Source organism: Ascidiella aspersa, chromosome 7 (assembly GCF_963924565.1).
Source record: "Ascidiella aspersa chromosome 7, kaAscAspe10.2, whole genome shotgun sequence".
In the NCBI taxonomy this organism is placed as follows: Eukaryota; Metazoa; Chordata; class Ascidiacea; order Phlebobranchia; family Ascidiidae; genus Ascidiella; species Ascidiella aspersa.
The window spans coordinates 19,624,064-19,647,901 of record NC_139453.1 but is presented as its reverse complement, the minus strand read 5'-3'; the positions used below and the strand labels follow the sequence as shown (position 1 = coordinate 19,647,901).

General features: G+C 37.7%; 2 protein-coding genes across 3 annotated transcripts; both read right to left on the bottom strand.

Moving 5' to 3' along the window:
• Positions 1-735: 735 nt before the first annotated feature.
• Positions 736-8,213, bottom strand: LOC146138188 (sestrin-3-like). Its single transcript, XM_083393583.1, has 10 exons — positions 7,402-8,213; positions 7,135-7,200; positions 5,505-5,705; positions 5,219-5,401; positions 4,602-4,865; positions 3,608-3,746; positions 3,258-3,379; positions 2,850-2,959; positions 2,466-2,546; positions 736-2,208 (listed from the first exon to the last, which is right to left on the bottom strand). The coding sequence occupies exons 1-10, from the start codon at positions 8,035-8,037 to the stop codon at positions 1,971-1,973; spliced, it is 2,040 nt and encodes a 679-aa protein (XP_083249709.1). The 5' UTR covers positions 8,038-8,213; the 3' UTR covers positions 736-1,970.
• A 340-nt stretch (positions 8,214-8,553) lies between these two features.
• Positions 8,554-19,867, bottom strand: LOC146138187 (sestrin-3-like). Of its 2 annotated transcripts, none has more exons than XM_083393265.1 (10): positions 18,120-19,867; positions 14,953-15,018; positions 13,323-13,523; positions 13,037-13,219; positions 12,420-12,683; positions 11,426-11,564; positions 11,076-11,197; positions 10,668-10,777; positions 10,284-10,364; positions 8,554-10,026 (listed from the first exon to the last, which is right to left on the bottom strand). In XM_083393265.1, exons 1-10 carry the CDS (start codon positions 18,693-18,695, stop codon positions 9,789-9,791), a joined length of 1,980 nt encoding a protein of 659 aa, XP_083249391.1. In that variant the 5' UTR covers positions 18,696-19,867; the 3' UTR covers positions 8,554-9,788. The 2 variants fall into 2 exon arrangements, with proteins under 2 accessions (XP_083249391.1, XP_083249390.1); XM_083393264.1 differs by lacking the exon at positions 18,120-19,867 and adding an exon at positions 15,220-16,455.
• Positions 19,868-23,838: the final 3,971 nt, after the last annotated feature.

The following is a 23,838-nucleotide window of genomic DNA, read 5'->3' as shown; positions in this document are numbered from 1 at the left end:
GTGTTGTAATGACTCAAGTCATTTAGCCAAATAACAGGATTAAATTAAGTGTTTTTAATTTTTATGGTTGTTTATCCTCGGACGAGTTTACCAATTTCAATAGTTTAACAATTTACTTTTATGTCAATGACATGACTTGAAATTGACTTGCTCTCATAATGACTTGACTGCGACCTGACTTGGGCAAGTGATGGCTTAGACTGGGACTGGGACTTGTTATTTTTGCAGAAGACTGGACTTGGATTTAAGTTATTTTTCAAATGACTTGAAGATCATCTTTCATCCAAACTCTGCTTGTGCGAGTTGCCCGAGTATAGAACTCGAGAATCCGAGTCCATCGCCGTCAGTCCTGGAGTCAGAGTATATATGTGATGGCTTGGACTGGGACTTGTTATTTTTGCAGAAGACTTGACTTGGATTTAAGTTATTTTTCAAATGACTTGACTGAAACTTAAGTCATTTCAAAATGACTTGTTTACAACACTGGATAGAGGAGCTATAAGTTACTTGGGGATAAGTGGTGTGTCAAAATTTGTTCTAGCTTTACCCTGGCATGTAAGCTAAGTTAAAATCTACAGATTTCAGTAATAAAACCCTTCTACAGATTTTCGGTAATAAAACCCCCCAGAAATCTTCCTAGTTCATTCTCATGATTGGCGCCATTATTGCATTATCTTCCTATAGAAACAATACATATACATTTGAACTTTGACAAACAATTCTAACGCGTTTTTAAGGAGAATTCCTTTTATTTGAAAGTATAAAATAACACTGTTACACCACATTGAACACAGGGGCTTCAATGTGATGTACACATCGCTGGAGCAGCGGAATCGGCAACGAAATAACACGTAAGAAAAAACGAAGACTCGCTTGAAGAATAAACAATGACACAGTAAACACGAAACAGCGTTTCTTCGGGCGGCAAATTGCCGCGACTATGACGTGTGCGAAGGGAGTCTTTAAAATGTCCATGCCTTGCACGGATATTGACAACTTCCACTGCACTGTCGCAAAAGCACGCAATACACACATGCATGCACAATTAATGCGCATAAATGGAAAGGAGTAGGCGAACATTGTTTTTCTAATTATTATCTGCAAGATTTCAAGCGATTCGCGCTATTTTGCTGTACCCTGGTTGGAAGTACCTTGTATTGCAAAAAAAGGCAGTCTATATAGGGTTTGTCTTTTATCCTAATAGAAAAGGCTTGCGTGGAATCGCGCCAAGTGTCTCGCTAGCTAAAATATTGGCATGAACGCGCAAATTTTAAAGGATGACAAACTAGAACGGATAAGAATAGGGCGCTAATAACAATCGAAAGCACCAGTTCCATACAAAAGAAACTGCAAAAGAAATGTAAACAATTGGTAGTACGCGATAAAATGCTTGGTTCGCGAATTTGGAATAAATACCGTCAACGCGTAAACAAGGACAACCCCGGATTTGCTTTTTACATAGCTGCTTGGGCTGTGGACGACTTTCCCACCATTTAACGCAAAGCAAAGCGGCGAGTTGAAATACTTCACGACTATATAGAAGCGCGTATTTTGGGCTAGATAGTTCAGTACATAAAAAAGTCAGTAATATAATAGGTATTTGCAAAAATATTCTAAATGGTGTGGATAGCTTTTTTGTTTTAAGCAAATATACAAATGCATTGACGTGACCCAAAGGCAAGCTGGCGTCATAATACTGCATGTAAGCTGTTGTACAAGCCAAAATTAAAAACGCACTTCTGTGGGACAACAAAAGATACACAACGTACTTCTGGTACAATAGATGCAATTAACGCAATTTTTTGTCTGCATTGTATTTTTTGCAAATCGTTAAAATTGCGGCAATAAAGAGCCTACCAGTCAGTTTTGAAATTTACAAACAAATACCTTCCAGACTTAATGACCAACATTTTTGCAAGAATAGACATATAAAACAAATATTTTGTACACTCCAAAGAGCCTTCTTAACACTAACTATCACGCAAATATTCCGTTAATGCTCTCATTCCGTACAATAGCCCGACCTGCATTCGGGCCTCCATTAGCATGATGTTGACATGAACTTTCTCCGAATGGCGAAACTGTTTCCAAAAGCCGTCGTATATCTTTCGCGTGGTCTGTTCGGGAAAGCAGCTAACCGTTTTAATAAAGATCTTGAGCGGTCTCTCCAGAAGCTGGTTGACTTCGCCGTAGTTGTAATCGTCGTACCTGTAGCACCATGCGAAACAAATTAATGAAACTATGGACCGATTAGAGTTGCTTATGACTGTAAGTCGTACAGTAATAGCTGGGAGGTTTTGGTAATATGTTCAAATTTGCAGGTTTACACTAACCATAGAAATTATGTAAATGCATTTAACTGCTTGAGAAGATGCGTATCGCTAAAACGCACGGTGAAACAGGCCACTTATACCGCCCACTCATTTGCCAAGCTCGGTTGGCAGTTTAACCTATGGTAAACTCACATGATGCCGTACATGCAGTGAACATACATCCAGATGGCACGACGCAACGACGAGGTGTCAACATTGTCTTTGCTCGCTAACCTGTACATCACATCAATACAATTACTTAGGAAAGGAAATGGGTGGCGCAGAATATCCCACTAACATAGAATTTATGAACGGCTTTCCTGTTAGTTAAACGCGAGTTGTTGTAACTGGCAGAACTTCATGACAGGAAATACAACGTTGTTACCTAATATTCTCAGAATAGATGTCGACTAACAACTGTGCAACTCCTAGAGTATAACCATTGCCTATTCTCTTTTTTTAGGAGAACATACAATTTTATAGAACTCAAATTGCGTTGCCGCATGAGTTTGTCAAGTGTAATGTCGACATACTTACGTTTTGTAAGTAAGATAGTAGGCGGTGTTAAACTTGTTATCCAACTTGTCTGCCACGTCGCTGAAGTATTTACGCACGACAAGACAAGCGTGATCGCTCCAACTGTAATCCTGCCAAGCATGAAAATGTTACACGAAAACGAAAAACTGCGCATTGTTACGATAGAACGTCTGCCTTCGTAAAATTATTTAGAAAAACAAAATGTTATGAATAATTTTCTAATGACGTACGTGTTTAATTTCAGGGATTTTCTGAACTCATTTGAAATTTTGCTCAGAAAATAAAGTACTGACATATCATCTTTGCAGCGCGTGAAGTCAGGCACGTTCACATATTTAAGGTAATGGCTTTTGAAGCACGTACGTCGCGATGTGACTTAAAGCAGATTCGTTTATACTCATGACCAACCTGCTCACGAAAAGTGGGAATTTCGGCTGCGGCGTCACGTTTGGCAAATTCTTGGTAGCTGAAGTCTGGGTCGACCACATAACGCGCAAAGTAGGCAGCGCCACCCAATGAACCATTTACACCTGCAGTGTGTTGAACAGGTGGTGAGGCCGCAATCATAAAATGTTACAAATGAATCCTAAATTTACTCTGGGTGTCATGATTATGACATGCTCACATTTAAGACATTTTTATCGTATTGTTATTAATTTATTTTAATTAGGAAGATCATTTTTTAACAAGCCAGTTAGTCAAAGTACTATATGGAGGTCGTAAATTAATCTAGAATAAGGCGGCGAGGAAAGCCATACCTGGTATCATCTCATGTGACGCTTCCTCCTTTTCTTTCTCAAATCTTCTGTTGAGCTCTTCTCTTGTCATCTCTTCATCATCCTCCTGCAGTCGCTTCATTCGCTCCATGAGCACCTCAACGTCGCCCGTTTGCTCAAGCTAGTGGTGGAAAATTAAAGTATCTATTATGACAAACCTAGTGTGTAGGTTTTTTTTAGAAATCCGTTTAATCTAACCCGACAATAAATTTTGTGGTTTTAAGTTTAAGTTGGGAGATGAATAATTTACAAACAACACACCCAGTCTGGTCTTGCTATAAGGTGAAAGTCAGATTGTATAATGTTCAAACAAAATTGATTTGCTGTGGTAGAAAAAAGTGCTATACACCCCCAAAATATAAAGGTTTAAAGTTAAACAAAGGAGTTTGATGAGAAAACCACACAGACATATGCAAATTCCAAAATTGTAATGTCACATACCGAGTATGTTTTTTCAACAGGTGTATATTATCATGGTGTTCAAAGATCAGGAAAAAATCGCATTGGTCTTAAGGTATTAAATATATTACTTTAAACAGGTAAAAAGTAGAACTTTAGTAGGCAAATTAAAATGAAACTTAATTTAACTGATTGTGAGACATTTAGTTTATAAAATCTAACTTTAGAAATCCATGCATTTCAAACATGCAAAAGCAAACATGCATAACTACAAAATTCATAAATAAAAGAAAGAAGATAGTAAAAATAAAAATAAAAAGATAAATCATACAATCATGCAAAAACAAGTACAACATGTACCTTTGTTAATTCTTGGAAACCCAAGTATGCATCTTTCCACTAATAATAATAAAGTCAATCAGCAATCAATAGAGACAGAAAAAGCAGGCAACAATACATACACAGCAAGCAACTAAAGCACACCATATTATTGATTTATTACAAAGCTACAAAAACAAAGCACTATTAACCATCAACATATGAATAAATAAACTAAAGGGATAATTTGAAAACCCACCAAGCCTTCAGTAACCGGTGAGACACGTCCGTAACCAGGAGTTGACGATCCGGAGGTTGGTGAACTATGGGGGCTAATCCCAGCCGAAGACGGTGAACGCACAGAAGTGTTGTGGAAGGAGTGAGCAGTCTCATGGTCTATTTCAAGGTTGGTACCACTACCATGGCAGAAAATAGCGAGTCCGTGAAAGTGACAAAGTAGAACGATTGCCTGCGCGAGCTCAGGATGTTGCCAGCGCGACCCGCTTTCACCATCAACTAACTCCTGTGTTTTGCAAAACAACAATTTATGTTACTCTGCAACATTAAAGATTAAAATCTATGTGTTTAAGAGGCAGTTCAATGCTTTACAAATCTATGGTAAAAATAATGGTTCACTTACATAAAACGCTGTGACAAAGCTATAGTTGCATATGATCAGTTGACTCATATCTGTTGTCTTGATGGTTTGACTGAAGCTTTGACTAATGATTTGACTAAAGCTTTGGCTAACGACTTTAAATTTGTAAACTAAACTTCGATTGGGAGTTCAGCAGTATGCTAAGAGGCCCAGAACTTATATTATGGCAAATAACAAAATGTTTGTTTTGTGACACATGTAAAACATAAACGCATTACCTTAATGTGCTTGGGAGTGACAAGCCAAGGTCGATGAGCTAACAGTTTGTTAAGAGTCGAAAGTGCACGGAGTTTAGGCGGCACGTGATCCACGCCAAGTAGCCACTCTCTGTCGCCACCTTGCAGCAAAAAGTGCGACTCCATCAGGTGAACAAGATAGGTACACTGATGTCTAGCTGCAGCCTGTGAAATATTATTGCCGATGGTAGGAAGCAGTTAAATCATTTTAACTTGCAAAAATACTTGTTTATTTAAAAAAAATGTAAAAATCAGGTAAATATCTTACCATAATTGCTATATAGCTCCTAAAATGGTAGGAGAGGACGCCTTTTGATTGCATTAAATGATAGTTGGTGTCCAGAAACTGCTGAAGATATTGCGGGTGCAGTGCCATCACCATTACCATATGTTCGAGGCGACAATTATGAATAAAGCTCTCTTCGTACAGTGAGTAGGTTTGTTCATCGTCGGTGTCTACCGGGCTGATCTGCAAATAAGAACGACATTCAATTTCACAGACTGGCTTTCTTTTTGCAAGTCGAGGACGTCTGCTGGCACTTAGAAGGAAACGACGCCGCGCAATAAAGAGCTCGAGAACTCCTTGACTTCTTGCTGACGCAGTTGATTGCCGAGTGGAGTGTGTGTGCGCGCGAGCGCTCCGCGAGCGTTTCATTAAACAAAGCAGCGATCGAGCAAATGAACTCGAAGCTAGCACAGCGGGTTGTTTGTTTGGTGCGCCTAAAAGAGGAAACGGCAACGAACAGAGCACGTCGTTTAACTTAACACAAATTAAATTGAACGCATATAAGCGGCAGCTATATTTTGTTCCGAAGTTTGGCTAATGGCGCACATATTTTTTATCGTTATAAGGACAGAATTTGATTTGTATTGTTCTGGCGTGCGTATTAATAAAGATTTGCAGCATCAAACGAACGCGTCGAACAACAAAGCTTAAAACAAATTCAACAATACAGGCGTCATAAAACAACTGCAACTAAAAGGTAAAAGGACGACGATATTCTTGTAGGTCGGCATACTTGTGCGTACCAAAGCGCGCACCATTCAGTGCCGTAATTTCTTTTTGCAACATGAGCCCACGCCATCGTGTAACAGTTATCTGACAATAGGAAATGGCAAATGGGACGCCTATTATGTACATTGCCTTATTTGCCGGGTACCAGTTGTTCACATTGCTGAGCGAGGTTAGGAGCAAGTTAGCTGGAAGCAGACAAAAGCAAGGTTGCGTTGCCTCCGCTACAAAATTTCCTGATATACAAAGTGAACCCAAGCTTGTATTTGTGTGCTCATTTCTTATAGAAAATATCTTATCAAAGCTGGAAAGTTTGACAAAAATTAACATATTGTTTCTGCTTAACACCATGTATTAAAATACATAAAGTAAGTCTTCAATTTATAGAATTGATTCATATTTATAAACATTGATATGTGCCCTACATGTAAAATATATAATACTAAAAATAAAAGAAGAAAATATCCTGTTATTTTCCACTAACCAATTTAAATGACCTCAGTGGGCAGATGCATAGAAAACAAAGGAATAGGTTACTGGTTGTCACAATCACCCCGCCTACTGTATACCACATAAAAATCAATAACTGGCCAATTTTTTATGAAACTTAGGGTCCCAATTGGAAACATGCTAGGCGCCAGGGCTCGTTCTTGAAACTACCACAAGGTCATTTAACTAGTTGAAAAGATATGACTTTTACAACAATACACCACATGACTGGTCATTACAAGAGACAAGTTTTGTAATGGTTCAATAAAAAACGATATCACAGAAGTCGATTATGGATATCTGAATTTAATAATTAAAAAAATAATTTAATGATTAAAACGAGCCTTTAAACTCTACAGACGCTTTATTAGTGATTGCAAGTTCCCAAAATAATTACCTCGTTGCTTGGGATGAATCGGCTCACACTTCTTTTAACCACAGTTGGGACATCGACGTTCCGATCCTGAAAACATAAACAAAATAAACTTAGCACACATAAGCAGTCACGTACGAAAATCGTTTACACGAAAGTGCTTATTAGTTTGTGACACACTACGCACACGCATAGCAGAATGCCTGGCCAGGAGGCGTGGTTACTGGCGCGATGACACCAGTTCAAGCGCTAAACGACCCGACACGAACTATCGCTCGCTCGATGGCTTACCTTTTCGGTTTTGTGGTTTAAAGCAGTCGCTCGCAAAGAAGGTGACATTCTTGAGGTTGGCGTTAAATTTGCACTAAGAAGCGAACACGCGGGACAGTTTTGTAAATTTACGTCGCTATCGTTCGAGTGTTCTTCAACGTTTTGCGTCGTGAGGGATGCGTTTATAAGTCTAGGCGTTGCTGAAGCAAGATATTTGGTTTGCGGTCGTTTGGGCGGTCGTACTGAACAATCGACGTCACCACAACGCGAACACCTAATACTGGTTAAGTCTTCGGTAACACTTCGTTGGTAGGTAAGGTCGCGGCTGCGATTTGCGGAGATGATTTCGGAATTTGTAACAGCGGATCGTCTTCTACGTCTGGTACTACCAGCAGCAGTGGGGAAAACGTCTTGAAAAGTCACCTTTCTCTCTTTTTCGGACTGGGTTTTTTCACAGATTGATGTACTTCTGGAAGCATACGCGCTCGATATATCGTTGATGTTTGATTCTTTCGGCAACGACTTGAGATTAGGCCGCGCAGCTTTGTGCAAAGTTACGTTGCTCAAGAGAGTCAGGGGTTGCGTGTTAGCAAGCGACTTTAACTGATCAGATAAAGGAGGCGAACCCGACTGAAAGTATGACGCTTTTACAGACATATTCAATAACCTAGAGCTCTGAATGAGTTAAATTACTCCATATTGTTAACCTAAAACAGTTAATAAATTAATTTGAATTCCCTAAAATACTTGTGTCAATCGTATTACAGCAAATATGTAATTCATATGTGTCATTTAAACTTCGTTGACAATTAAATGTACACCAAGCATCAGATTCTGCGAATGTTTCCCTAATGCAACCTGCGTAAACAAAACACTACTTGACTGAAACTTAAGTCATTTCAAAATGACTTGTTTACAACACTGGATAGAGGAGCTATAAGTTACTTGGGGATAAGTGGTGTGTCAAAATTTGTTCTAGCTTTACCCTGGCATGTAAGCTAAGTTAAAATCTACAGATTTCAGTAATAAAACCCTTCTACAGATTTTCGGTAATAAAACCCCCCAGAAATCTTCCTAGTTCATTCTCATGATTGGCGCCATTATTGCATTATCTTCCTATAGAAACAATACATATACATTTGAACTTTGACAAACAATTCTAACGCGTTTTTAAGGAGAATTCCTTTTATTTGAAAGTATAAAATAACACTGTTACACCACATTGAACACAGGGGCTTCAATGTGATGTACACATCGCTGGAGCAGCGGAATCGGCAACGAAATAACACGTAAGAAAAAACGAAGACTCGCTTGAAGAATAAACAATGACACAGTAAACACGAAACAGCGTTTCTTCGGGCGGCAAATTGCCGCGACTATGACGTGTGCGAAGGGAGTCTTTAAAATGTCCATGCCTTGCACGGATATTGACAACTTCCACTGCACTGTCGCAAAAGCACGCAATACACACATGCATGCACAATTAATGCGCATAAATGGAAAGGAGTAGGCGAACATTGTTTTTCTAATTATTATCTGCAAGATTTCAAGCGATTCGCGCTATTTTGCTGTACCCTGGTTGGAAGTACCTTGTATTGCAAAAAAAGGCAGTCTATATAGGGTTTGTCTTTTATCCTAATAGAAAAGGCTTGCGTGGAATCGCGCCAAGTGTCTCGCTAGCTAAAATATTGGCATGAACGCGCAAATTTTAAAGGATGACAAACTAGAACGGATAAGAATAGGGCGCTAATAACAATCGAAAGCACCAGTTCCATACAAAAGAAACTGCAAAAGAAATGTAAACAATTGGTAGTACGCGATAAAATGCTTGGTTCGCGAATTTGGAATAAATACCGTCAACGCGTAAACAAGGACAACCCCGGATTTGCTTTTTACATAGCTGCTTGGGCTGTGGACGACTTTCCCACCATTTAACGCAAAGCAAAGCGGCGAGTTGAAATACTTCACGACTATATAGAAGCGCGTATTTTGGGCTAGATAGTTCAGTACATAAAAAAGTCAGTAATATAATAGGTATTTGCAAAAATATTCTAAATGGTGTGGATAGCTTTTTTGTTTTAAGCAAATATACAAATGCATTGACGTGACCCAAAGGCAAGCTGGCGTCATAATACTGCATGTAAGCTGTTGTACAAGCCAAAATTAAAAACGCACTTCTGTGGGACAACAAAAGATACACAACGTACTTCTGGTACAATAGATGCAATTAACGCAATTTTTTGTCTGCATTGTATTTTTTGCAAATCGTTAAAATTGCGGCAATAAAGAGCCTACCAGTCAGTTTTGAAATTTACAAACAAATACCTTCCAGACTTAATGACCAACATTTTTGCAAGAATAGACATATAAAACAAATATTTTGTACACTCCAAAGAGCCTTCTTAACACTAACTATCACGCAAATATTCCGTTAATGCTCTCATTCCGTACAATAGCCCGACCTGCATTCGGGCCTCCATTAGCATGATGTTGACATGAACTTTCTCCGAATGGCGAAACTGTTTCCAAAAGCCGTCGTATATCTTTCGCGTGGTCTGTTCGGGAAAGCAGCTAACCGTTTTAATAAAGATCTTGAGCGGTCTCTCCAGAAGCTGGTTGACTTCGCCGTAGTTGTAATCGTCGTACCTGTAGCACCATGCGAAACAAATTAATGAAACTATGGACCGATTAGAGTTGCTTATGACTGTAAGTCGTACAGTAATAGCTGGGAGGTTTTGGTAATATGTTCAAATTTGCAGGTTTACACTAACCATAGAAATTATGTAAATGCATTTAACTGCTTGAGAAGATGCGTATCGCTAAAACGCACGGTGAAACAGGCCACTTATACCGCCCACTCATTTGCCAAGCTCGGTTGGCAGTTTAACCTATGGTAAACTCACATGATGCCGTACATGCAGTGAACATACATCCAGATGGCACGACGCAACGACGAGGTGTCAACATTGTCTTTGCTCGCTAACCTGTACATCACATCAATACAATTACTTAGGAAAGGAAATGGGTGGCGCAGAATATCCCACTAACATAGAATTTATGAACGGCTTTCCTGTTAGTTAAACGCGAGTTGTTGTAACTGGCAGAACTTCATGACAGGAAATACAACGTTGTTACCTAATATTCTCAGAATAGATGTCGACTAACAACTGTGCAACTCCTAGAGTATAACCATTGCCTATTCTCTTTTTTTAGGAGAACATACAATTTTATAGAACTCAAATTGCGTTGCCGCATGAGTTTGTCAAGTGTAATGTCGACATACTTACGTTTTGTAAGTAAGATAGTAGGCGGTGTTAAACTTGTTATCCAACTTGTCTGCCACGTCGCTGAAGTATTTACGCACGACAAGACAAGCGTGATCGCTCCAACTGTAATCCTGCCAAGCATGAAAATGTTACACGAAAACGAAAAACTGCGCATTGTTACGATAGAACGTCTGCCTTCGTAAAATTATTTAGAAAAACAAAATGTTATGAATAATTTTCTAATGACGTACGTGTTTAATTTCAGGGATTTTCTGAACTCATTTGAAATTTTGCTCAGAAAATAAAGTACTGACATATCATCTTTGCAGCGCGTGAAGTCAGGCACGTTCACATATTTAAGGTAATGGCTTTTGAAGCACGTACGTCGCGATGTGACTTAAAGCAGATTCGTTTATACTCATGACCAACCTGCTCACGAAAAGTGGGAATTTCGGCTGCGGCGTCACGTTTGGCAAATTCTTGGTAGCTGAAGTCTGGGTCGACCACATAACGCGCAAAGTAGGCAGCGCCACCCAATGAACCATTTACACCTGCAGTGTGTTGAACAGGTGGTGAGGCCGCAATCATAAAATGTTACAAATGAATCCTAAATTTACTCTGGGTGTCATGATTATGACATGCTCACATTTAAGACATTTTTATCGTATTGTTATTAATTTATTTTAATTAGGAAGATCATTTTTTAACAAGCCAGTTAGTCAAAGTACTATATGGAGGTCGTAAATTAATCTAGAATAAGGCGGCGAGGAAAGCCATACCTGGTATCATCTCATGTGACGCTTCCTCCTTTTCTTTCTCAAATCTTCTGTTGAGCTCTTCTCTTGTCATCTCTTCATCATCCTCCTGCAGTCGCTTCATTCGCTCCATGAGCACCTCAACGTCGCCCGTTTGCTCAAGCTAGTGGTGGAAAATTAAAGTATCTATTATGACAAACCTAGTGTGTAGGTTTTTTTTAGAAATCCGTTTAATCTAACCCGACAATAAATTTTGTGGTTTTAAGTTTAAGTTGGGAGATGAATAATTTACAAACAACACACCCAGTCTGGTCTTGCTATAAGGTGAAAGTCAGATTGTATAATGTTCAAACAAAATTGATTTGCTGTGGTAGAAAAAAGTGCTATACACCCCCAAAATATAAAGGTTTAAAGTTAAACAAAGGAGTTTGATGAGAAAACCACACAGACATATGCAAATTCCAAAATTGTAATGTCACATACCGAGTATGTTTTTTCAACAGGTGTATATTATCATGGTGTTCAAAGATCAGGAAAAAATCGCATTGGTCTTAAGGTATTAAATATATTACTTTAAACAGGTAAAAAGTAGAACTTTAGTAGGCAAATTAAAATGAAACTTAATTTAACTGATTGTGAGACATTTAGTTTATAAAATCTAACTTTAGAAATCCATGCATTTCAAACATGCAAAAGCAAACATGCATAACTACAAAATTCATAAATAAAAGAAAGAAGATAGTAAAAATAAAAATAAAAAGATAAATCATACAATCATGCAAAAACAAGTACAACATGTACCTTTGTTAATTCTTGGAAACCCAAGTATGCATCTTTCCACTAATAATAATAAAGTCAATCAGCAATCAATAGAGACAGAAAAAGCAGGCAACAATACATACACAGCAAGCAACTAAAGCACACCATATTATTGATTTATTACAAAGCTACAAAAACAAAGCACTATTAACCATCAACATATGAATAAATAAACTAAAGGGATAATTTGAAAACCCACCAAGCCTTCAGTAACCGGTGAGACACGTCCGTAACCAGGAGTTGACGATCCGGAGGTTGGTGAACTATGGGGGCTAATCCCAGCCGAAGACGGTGAACGCACAGAAGTGTTGTGGAAGGAGTGAGCAGTCTCATGGTCTATTTCAAGGTTGGTACCACTACCATGGCAGAAAATAGCGAGTCCGTGAAAGTGACAAAGTAGAACGATTGCCTGCGCGAGCTCAGGATGTTGCCAGCGCGACCCGCTTTCACCATCAACTAACTCCTGTGTTTTGCAAAACAACAATTTATGTTACTCTGCAACATTAAAGATTAAAATCTATGTGTTTAAGAGGCAGTTCAATGCTTTACAAATCTATGGTAAAAATAATGGTTCACTTACATAAAACGCTGTGACAAAGCTATAGTTGCATATGATCAGTTGACTCATATCTGTTGTCTTGATGGTTTGACTGAAGCTTTGACTAATGATTTGACTAAAGCTTTGGCTAACGACTTTAAATTTGTAAACTAAACTTCGATTGGGAGTTCAGCAGTATGCTAAGAGGCCCAGAACTTATATTATGGCAAATAACAAAATGTTTGTTTTGTGACACATGTAAAACATAAACGCATTACCTTAATGTGCTTGGGAGTGACAAGCCAAGGTCGATGAGCTAACAGTTTGTTAAGAGTCGAAAGTGCACGGAGTTTAGGCGGCACGTGATCCACGCCAAGTAGCCACTCTCTGTCGCCACCTTGCAGCAAAAAGTGCGACTCCATCAGGTGAACAAGATAGGTACACTGATGTCTAGCTGCAGCCTGTGAAATATTATTGCCGATGGTAGGAAGCAGTTAAATCATTTTAACTTGCAAAAATACTTGTTTATTTAAAAAAAATGTAAAAATCAGGTAAATATCTTACCATAATTGCTATATAGCTCCTAAAATGGTAGGAGAGGACGCCTTTTGATTGCATTAAATGATAGTTGGTGTCCAGAAACTGCTGAAGATATTGCGGGTGCAGTGCCATCACCATTACCATATGTTCGAGGCGACAATTATGAATAAAGCTCTCTTCGTACAGTGAGTAGGTTTGTTCATCGTCGGTGTCTACCGGGCTGATCTGCAAATAAGAACGACATTCAATTTCACAGACTGGCTTTCTTTTTGCAAGTCGAGGACGTCTGCTGGCACTTAGAAGGAAACGACGCCGCGCAATAAAGAGCTCGAGAACTCCTTGACTTCTTGCTGACGCAGTTGATTGCCGAGTGGAGTGTGTGTGCGCGCGAGCGCTCCGCGAGCGTTTCATTAAACAAAGCAGCGATCGAGCAAATGAACTCGAAGCTAGCACAGCGGGTTGTTTGTTTGGTGCGCCTAAAAGAGGAAACGGCAACGAACAGAGCACGTCGTTTAACTTAACACAAATTAAATTGAACGCATATAAGCGGCAGCTATATTTTGTTCCGAAGTTTGGCTAATGGCGCACATATTTTTTATCGTTATAAGGACAGAATTTGATTTGTATTGTTCTGGCGTGCGTATTAATAAAGATTTGCAGCATCAAACGAACGCGTCGAACAACAAAGCTTAAAACAAATTCAACAATACAGGCGTCATAAAACAACTGCAACTAAAAGGTAAAAGGACGACGATATTCTTGTAGGTCGGCATACTTGTGCGTACCAAAGCGCGCACCATTCAGTGCCGTAATTTCTTTTTGCAACATGAGCCCACGCCATCGTGTAACAGTTATCTGACAATAGGAAATGGCAAATGGGACGCCTATTATGTACATTGCCTTATTTGCCGGGTACCAGTTGTTCACATTGCTGAGCGAGGTTAGGAGCAAGTTAGCTGGAAGCAGACAAAAGCAAGGTTGCGTTGCCTCCGCTACAAAATTTCCTGATATACAAAGTGAACCCAAGCTTGTATTTGTGTGCTCATTTCTTATAGAAAATATCTTATCAAAGCTGGAAAGTTTGACAAAAATTAACATATTGTTTCTGCTTAACACCATGTATTAAAATACATAAAGTAAGTCTTCAATTTATAGAATTGATTCATATTTATAAACATTGATATGTGCCCTACATGTAAAATATATAATACTAAAAATAAAAGAAGAAAATATCCTGTTATTTTCCACTAACCAATTTAAATGACCTCAGTGGGCAGATGCATAGAAAACAAAGGAATAGGTTACTGGTTGTCACAATCACCCCGCCTACTGTATACCACATAAAAATCAATAACTGGCCAATTTTTTATGAAACTTAGGGTCCCAATTGGAAACATGCTAGGCGCCAGGGCTCGTTCTTGAAACTACCACAAGGTCATTTAACTAGTTGAAAAGATATGACTTTTACAACAATACACCACATGACTGGTCATTACAAGAGACAAGTTTTGTAATGGTTCAATAAAAAACGATATCACAGAAGTCGATTATGGATATCTGAATTTAATAATTAAAAAAATAATTTAATGATTAAAACGAGCCTTTAAACTCTACAGACGCTTTATTAGTGATTGCAAGTTCCCAAAATAATTACCTCGTTGCTTGGGATGAATCGGCTCACACTTCTTTTAACCACAGTTGGGACATCGACGTTCCGATCCTGAAAACATAAACAAAATAAACTTAGCACACATAAGCAGTCACGTACGAAAATCGTTTACACGAAAGTGCTTATTAGTTTGTGACACACTACGCACACGCATAGCAGAATGCCTGGCCAGGAGGCGTGGTTACTGGCGCGATGACACCAGTTCAAGCGCTAAACGACCCGACACGAACTATCGCTCGCTCGATGGCTTACCTTTTCGGTTTTGTGGTTTAAAGCAGTCGCTCGCAAAGAAGGTGACATTCTTGAGGTTGGCGTTAAATTTGCACTAAGAAGCGAACACGCGGGACAGTTTTGTAAATTTACGTCGCTATCGTTCGAGTGTTCTTCAACGTTTTGCGTCGTGAGGGATGCGTTTATAAGTCTAGGCGTTGCTGAAGCAAGATATTTGGTTTGCGGTCGTTTGGGCGGTCGTACTGAACAATCGACGTCACCACAACGCGAACACCTAATACTGGTTAAGTCTTCGGTAACACTTCGTTGGTAGGTAAGGTCGCGGCTGCGATTTGCGGAGATGATTTCGGAATTTGTAACAGCGGATCGTCTTCTACGTCTGGTACTACCAGCAGCAGTGGGGAAAACGTCTTGAAAAGTCACCTTTCTCTCTTTTTCGGACTGGGTTTTTTCACAGATTGATGTACTTCTGGAAGCATACGCGCTCGATATATCGTTGATGTTTGATTCTTTCGGCAACGACTTGAGATTAGGCCGCGCAGCTTTGTGCAAAGTTACGTTGCTCAAGAGAGTCAGGGGTTGCGTGTTAGCAAGCGACTTTAACTGATCAGATAAAGGAGGCGAACCCGACTGAAAGTATGACGCTTTTACAGACATATTCAATAACCTAGAGCTCTGAATGAGTTAAATTACTCCATATTGTTAACCTAAAACAGTTAATAAATTAATTTGAATTCCCTAAAATACTTGTGTCAATCGTATTACAGCAAATATGTAATTCATATGTGTCATTTAAACTTCGTTGACAATTAAATGTACACCAAGCATCAGATTCTGCGAATGTTTCCCTAATGCAACCTGCGTAAACAAAACACTGTTCTGTGACTGTTCAAATATCGTTATAAACAAAACTGACAAGTCAATCTAAATAAAATTGGCAACTCAGTCTAAAAACGCTAACATATGTCGGCCAAGTGGCACGCTATTGAATAACTTGTCTTTTTAATTGCTCTAGTAGCCGCCGGCAGTTCGACTGTCGAAGCTAACGCAACAACACTTTAATGCGGCCAGCTGACTGCGGAGAGAGAACCGACCTTTTTCTTTTTGATGCGCGGGCGCTTACCAATAACGTCACCAGCCAAGCGAAAAAATGTGGCAAGGTTGCATCAGACACCAGCGCTATTTCGTGCCTTTTGTTGTGGCTGTTGGTTTTTACCAATCAAGAAAATGCTTAAACGGCAACTCATAAAGTTAAACAGTGAAATAGAATAAATCAAACAACACAATATTGTTATTGCAGCTAACACAATTGACAAATTGCACTTCCTAAGTCAAAACAAACTGTGTGATTAGTTCGCTATATATATATATATATGTATATCATTAACAGACATTAGTGAATATATCCATTCTTAAAATTGCATTAAATCACTCTACATAAAGTAAACTACAGTCATGGCTACTCGGAAGTGACGTCATGACGTATCGGATTTACAGAGAAAAAAAACGCTATGATGTTGCTGCATCACCACAGAGCGGGCCGCGCCTTCGCCAACTGGCCAATGGCGTTGCAGCATTTTTAGTACTGCATCACGTAAAACACGTAACGTAACAGAATGAAACGAAAAAAGCTTTGCTTCATCGTGATTTGTAAGTTCACTGGGTAAGTTTTTAAATTAAAACAATGTTTTTTAAAAGCATGTCCGAAACCAGTAGTTCTCAAACTTTTTTTCTTGCGACGCCTCGGAAAAGTCGGTTGAACCTGCGACGTATCCAACGATAAAAATTTTACTAATATTTAGGGACTTATTTATTTGTTTTTGTCTGAAAATTATTATCAGTTGCTACAGTTTCTTTATTTAAAAAACACACACTTCAAAGGATTTTTTTTTAGTTTTTTGCAGGTCTAAAATTGGACCGCTCAACGTTTTTTTTATATAATTTCAAAACAAAACAGTATAAATGCCATAGTCAATTCTAAAAAAAAATATATATATATTTAAAACTGGTTTTACAGTGGCACTTCTAAAAACAAAATTTAAGTCAAGTTTGACAAAAAATAAATTCAAAGACTTTTCGCCAAACCGAATATATTTACAATGCACAACCAAACAGGCAACCATTGCCAAATTTGTTTCTGTTCTGCTGATTATCAAAAAGCTATTACGATGACAAAACGGCAACGCTCTTATTTCCGCCGCGCATTGCGCATTATACTGTTGTATTATTATTGCAGGCCTGTCATATATTGGAGTTGATTAACAAGAGTTGATTTAACAAGGACTTCGTTTCTTCGAATAAAAATATCAAAAAACACTTATATGCAAAAATACTTTAAGGAAAGTATACATTTATTGCGAATACCTGAGAACTGGTGAGGTTGCATATATCAAGGCGCACATCCTAAACAGTGTATACAACCCAAAAGTAGGTCACGCAACGCTTTAATACTTCTCTGAATAACACGAGAGAGGCATGGCGAGAGGAAAAAGGATTTCTCGAAAAACACTTCGACAGGCGAGAAAGAGAGAGAGATGTTTACGGTGATCTGCCTTTCGCCTAGTCACGTGCGTGTCGCTCGGTCTAAATGGATGGGGAGACACAGGACGTCCTGAGCGATCGCGCAAAACAACACGACTAAAGCGCCTATACCGCTCGGCAACATTTAGAGATCTGTTTCACAGCTTGAACATTCAAAAATTGGCTTTAGACGCCACACAATATCTCAATGGAGTAAATTAGAAAAAAAAATCCGAATTTCAAGCACAACGTATTACAAAATAAAACCCAATAAAAACAACAAAACCATAGTAAACAGCCACGAAAGATATTTTTTAATCGGGGATACTTTGGAAACATAAAAGAGACCAGCTCACACATTTAAAACATCAAAATTGACATTTTAAACAAAACCCACATACCTTCAAAAGTTGAAGAAGATCTCTGCATTCCTTTCTTACTTCAATGAAAGGGCATTGTATGCTTAATCTTAGCAATGAGGCAAGTGCTTGACGAACAATCCTCCGAGATGCTTTATGGCAATTTTCATCTATTTCATGGTTTGAATCTAAGGAATTTTGTCTATGCATTACATCAGGTCTATCAGGCTTTGTGAGTTTTGAAGAATTTTCTTCTGCAGGAGACACTTCCGAATCTCTAACCCACTGAAATATTGAATTTGAAAGTATGTAGAGACCCTGACGGCGCAAGTTAGGGTCTCTGTTGGATATTTGTTCAAAGAGGCGCTGTGCTGTTTCATAGGTCAGCTTCTCATAAGAATCAAAGTCATTAACATAGTCACCAAGTCGATCATCATATGCTCCTTTAAATTGATTGGCGATTGAATCATTAGATTTATCAGCTATGTCAAATCGAAAATTGGATTTTTCGCTCTTTGGAGTAGTTTGTACTGCATGATGTCCAGGTGTACTGTACGTGCCATCACCTAATTCATGATTTTCCAACGCTAAGGATAAGGATTTTACATTACTATCCATAGCATTGCACAGTGCATACTCTGGAATCAAAAAACAAAACTGACATTAAATAATACAGTGCAAACTGATTTGAAAACGATTACCCCAGGATTCAAGAAAATTTATTTTTATTAGTAACATAAATTTTGGTGAATAGCTCATTCAGCCTGCTTGCAGTGAAAGAAAGTTGTTAATATAGAGAACACAAAGCAAGTTAAAAACCCTATGGTTAAAAAACTATCATTATTTTGGTATTTTACTGTAATTCAGTGGTTTTCAACCTTTTTAGTTTACGGACCGGTAAAATTTAAAAACAAATTTTGATTTTTTTTTTGGTTGTATTTTTTTTATATAATATGTGTTATAAACGGTTCAATTAAAGTTTTTCACATACAACTAGTCCCAAAGTTTAAGACTCACACGAGTTGTAGACTACTTTTAAAGAATTGGGCACAACACTTGCAGCATTGTGACATACTGATAAAGTTCAAAGTAGACCAATAGGTCTATAGTACGTCACAATGCTGCAAATTAGAAAACTGGCTAAATATGATGGACAAGCTTTTAACATCTCGCATTTGATATATAAAATTGTAATATACTTGGAATAGTAAAACAAAGTTTCTTTCTTCTCATAATTTTTTGTTTCCCATCTATATAGTATTTTTGACTTTTTGTGGCTAAATGTTTTCCATAGAGATGTTTCCTAAAAATGTATGTTTGCACACAGCTGAGAGTGTAACAGACCAAGGTTTTTAACCTGGAATTTCAGCTATAAAAGTAAGAGAAATAATAACATTGACAACAAAATAAAACCAAACTGGAAATAAGTTAGAGTTGTGTTTAAAGACCATACCCAATTGTTCACTACCATATCCCGGAGGTTCACCGTTTTAATTATTAAGGAGTCCCACAACGTTCTATTTTTTATCTAAACCTTATTGCGGCAACAAAATGCTTCAGATTTAATTATTTTTTTTTTCATACAGCTTGGTTCATTCCAAAAAAGAGGGTCACAAGAACCAAGTTTGAAAACAACTGCCCCTTATCTTCATATGCCACTGATCAAATTTTCAGCTATGTACGTGTGCCATCAAATTTGTTATTTAGCACTTATTCCAACAATTTGAGACTTAATTTTTTTTCTTTTTTTTTAGATTGTGCAATATATGCCATAGAAAACCATAAAGATGTATGACCATTTAATACACAAAAGGGGGGTTATAAAGTCTTAATTGAAACCTTGCTAAATAATTTTAAAAATTAAACAATTTGTTTGTTTTGTAGTTTGGTTAAAAAAGATGCTTTGGCTAAAATTCTTGAATGTATTTAGACTTGACATTTGTTGGGCGGAAAAAATGTTTTTTCCAGTGTACTTGTTTTATGACTTTATGTCTAAATATTCTATGACTACCCCGAAACAATGTTAGGGGGGGTGTGTTAAGAAAACTTTTAAGAACTGATAAAATAGATTCAAGGCATCACACCATTTCATTGCACCCATTGGCATTTTTTTTATATACAGTTCTTGTATAATCATACACTTGTTGGTTCAATAGCGCTCTGAACTTAATTTGTTTTACCAAACAAGTAAGGACCAAGAACTGATTAAATAGATTGATCGAAAAACAATTACTAGGCATACAGTTTGGAGCATCATACTATTTCATTGCACTCATTCGCAATGTCCCTCTGAACTTAATTTGTTTTACCCGACACATGAGGACTCAATGTAATAACTATAAATCAATAAAATACAGTAAACCAATCACTATACTATGTCATTTTTTTAAGTGTTTGTTAAATTAATACACAGAAAATCTATGTGATAAATTTCATATTAAACCAAAAAGACTCCTTTAAAAATAGTAATTGTTTCATATTAGTAACACTTCTCTAGGTTTATAATAATGTCACACTCTGTGGCATTTTCTATGATTTTGGTAAGAAGCATCAAGTTTCCAGCGATATTACAAACTTGAATTTCTAATAAAATTTGTAAATGGTTAAATAACGAAATAATGAAGTTTCTATGTAGGTGCACAGGCAAAAAAATCAGGGTGAACAAGGGCAACTAAGGCCTTGCAGAATTGCACCCTACAAAACAAATGGGAAAATCGGCCCCGAGTTTTTTTGGGGCCTATTTGCACCCACGTTTTTTTTAACAGACTTAACCTGCACCCCAAAAAGATAAATATGCACCCTACAAATGGGAAAATCGGGTGCATATTAATCTTTTTGGGGTGCAGGTTAAGTCTGTTAAAAAAAACGTGGGTACACTTTTATTGCAGTCTTTTTCATAGTGGCTAACGTACTTCACATTTGCAAAAATGCAGCAGTATAATAATTGAATACCTCTTTTACATATACTTATCTAAGGAAAGTTGAGACTGTGATGAATACGTATAAATGAAAATAAACTTTGCATTTTTTGTTAGTATTTATTGTTAAAAACAGACATGTAAAAAGCATGTGGTGTTTGCCAACATAATCTATGAACTGAATAGTCTAATGATCTGTTTAATTATATCAATATTATAGAAATTATTTTATAACTTGTTGGAATTTTTTGCGACTATCAGAAACGACGCAAAACATGCTACCACTGTTTTCTTGTGCGTCACAGACAATCTGAAATTCTTGCACGTTATTTTTTCTAACAACGGCTGTACAAGTAAACATTTCCTTGCTTTTGGCAATTGATACTACATAAAATCATTCGATTTGCAAAATAAGTTGCGAACTACATGCCGAACAACAAAGAATATCGCCATGCGGAAGAGAAAAAAAGAAACATATTCTGTACTTTTCCTACCCGGCGTGACACTGAGTACACTCGACCATTCGACTGGTGGTGTTCAAGCAGAGCCAATCGCTTTCGTTCGCCGGTCACAGCTGATCGAAGGAAATAAAGAAACACGTTCGTTGCTCCCATGCGCGCTCTTTTCGTGAGTGTTGCGACACAGCGATGGTGTGGCGCAATACTCGTGGAAATTTCCGTTATTCCGTTTTCTACACTCGTAACAACCTTCTCCCCCCCCAAAAAAAATGCGTCTGTTTCTTTCGAATATAATTACAGACTATGCCCGATTTGCTGTCAATCAAAAAATTAGTTCCGCAGCCTTTGCATGTTCTGTAATTCAGCAATTGGACGGGCATGCCAAGGCAGGACCTAACTCGTTAGCGAATGGCAAGAGTGCAATACAAGCAACACAGTTGTGGCCACGTAGCCGGCAAAATACGCTGGATAGGGATTTTCGACAATTTCGGATCGGAGTCGATACGTTATACCAAAAGGTAGTATCGATACCAAGGGCGAATCCAGGATGTTTATGTAGCTAGGGTAGGGTCTTTATGTTTTAAATATTATATAGGTAGGCTACTGGTCTGATACTAAGGTGACATCGTTGTCCATCTGATACCGATTTGTGAGGTCTTCTTTATCTAATCTTAGAAGAGACACACGTACAAGCGTGTCATTAGAATTAACTACAAGACAATCTAATCTCGCAAAGCGCGAAAAAATGCATTTAATTGGTTTAAAGATGGATAAACGTTTCTTAAGGGAATACTTGCGTTGGGTCATTTAAACAGTCAGCTCTATGTAAACCACAACTCAATGGCTGCACCGAAATCAAGTTTGCATGAAGTGCAAAATATTATATTGTGCCTTTATACTGTTTTAACAGTTTAGATGTTACTTGCGGTACAATGGCGATAACTTTGCACAAGCACGGCCCTACAAGTTGTTATGAACGGTCGCAGGTTGTACACCCCTAAACTGTGGTCATAGCCTACATTTGTCTAAAATGACGTTAATTTACGTTATAAAATAATTAGTCTTATAAAGATCTGTTTCCCCCCCACAAAAAATACTTATATAGTAGCCTATATCTATTGCCTGTGCGCTTATCAAAAGCGAATTAATAAAAGTAAATTTTCTGTTTTTGATGCACAGCTTTTTTTTAATTGAAATCATTTAACAGTTAACTCTTACACACGACGAACAATGCTTTGCTTAAAAAGAGTATTTTTTAAATATTTTTTATTCTAAACTTGGCGCAAGTAGCTTGCGTCTTTTTGCGATTAACGCTACTACAATACAAGAAATGTTGTTGCAACAAAAGATTCTCGTACACATAAAGCCGATGCCCCACTTTTTATTCATTGTTTTAAAAAGGTTAACTGGTTACCTTCAACTAAAAGTTTGACAACTTTTCTATGAAATGGCAACAATTTTTGTTCGAATTACTATAAAGGCACATTTTTCTTTAGCAAATTTTTATTTTTTCTTTTAGCAAATTGACAGGGACTATTTTGCACGAGGTAATAGCTCCGTGCAAGTTAACCAACAAACAGCTAAAATTTTGCTTTATCAAATTCAGGTAATTTATCTCGTTTGAATGGACTATAATACTATCCGAAAAAGTCATGCCATTTTAGTCAACTGGGCAAATACGGCCCGCTGCTTAATTTCCTCAAAACATTTTGTCTTGGTGTTTTCTGTGCTAATTTGAAACACATCTGCAACTCCATCCTAGCCTGTTTTTAAAGCAATGTTAACGTTAGTAAGATACTTAACAAACAAACAAGCGCGACTTTCATATTTTTTATATATGATATGTTAGCAAATAACCTACTCTAACAAGGGGCGAATCCCAAAAAGCCGTCCAAACTTAATTTTTGCCTGTTTTAAAATCTTAAAACCCTACGCGCGAATCTCGCCTGTCTTTTTGGTATGTTTTACACAGATTGTAAGGCATCTTTACAGATATATTCAAATATGAATAAAACATTAGTATAACGGTTGTCTTCCAATATTTTTTAACATCCTGATTAACATTTTTTGTGCATTCTAATTTAGGTAAAGCCATCGCATTTCGCCCGATTTAAACAGTCTTGGCAATCTGGCCGTTGTATCATATAAGTAACACATCTGCAACTGAAAACCTCAATAAGATATATTTTGCTTTAAATAACTTTTTACGTGTTTTCTGTGCAGCTTTTCAGCTGTTAGGTCTTAGCTAACCGACAATTTGATGAATGCCAATATACCTAGCAATACGCATATATTTTATCTGTGCTCAATATTTTTTCGCGGCGCCTTGTCACTTTTGGAAATTTGACTTCAGTTGCATGTTTGCGCACAACTCCCAACGTAATA

Excerpts from the sequence above, each read along its gene's own strand:
- LOC146138188 (XM_083393583.1), bottom strand. The coding sequence starts at position 8,037 with ATGTCTGTAAAAGCGTCATACTTTCAGTCGGGTTCGCCTCCTTTATCT. Across the intron at positions 3,380-3,607 it reads GTCACATGAGATGATACCAG|GTGTAAATGGTTCATTGGGT; the intron begins GTATGGCTTTCC and ends AACACACTGCAG. Across the intron at positions 2,960-3,257 it reads TTCCCACTTTTCGTGAGCAG|GATTACAGTTGGAGCGATCA; the intron begins GTTGGTCATGAG and ends CATGCTTGGCAG.
- LOC146138187 (XM_083393264.1), bottom strand. The coding sequence starts at position 15,855 with ATGTCTGTAAAAGCGTCATACTTTCAGTCGGGTTCGCCTCCTTTATCT. Across the intron at positions 13,524-14,952 it reads GATTCATCCCAAGCAACGAG|ATCAGCCCGGTAGACACCGA; the intron begins GTAATTATTTTG and ends TCTTATTTGCAG. Across the intron at positions 10,365-10,667 it reads TACTATCTTACTTACAAAAC|GTTAGCGAGCAAAGACAATG; the intron begins GTAAGTATGTCG and ends TGTGATGTACAG.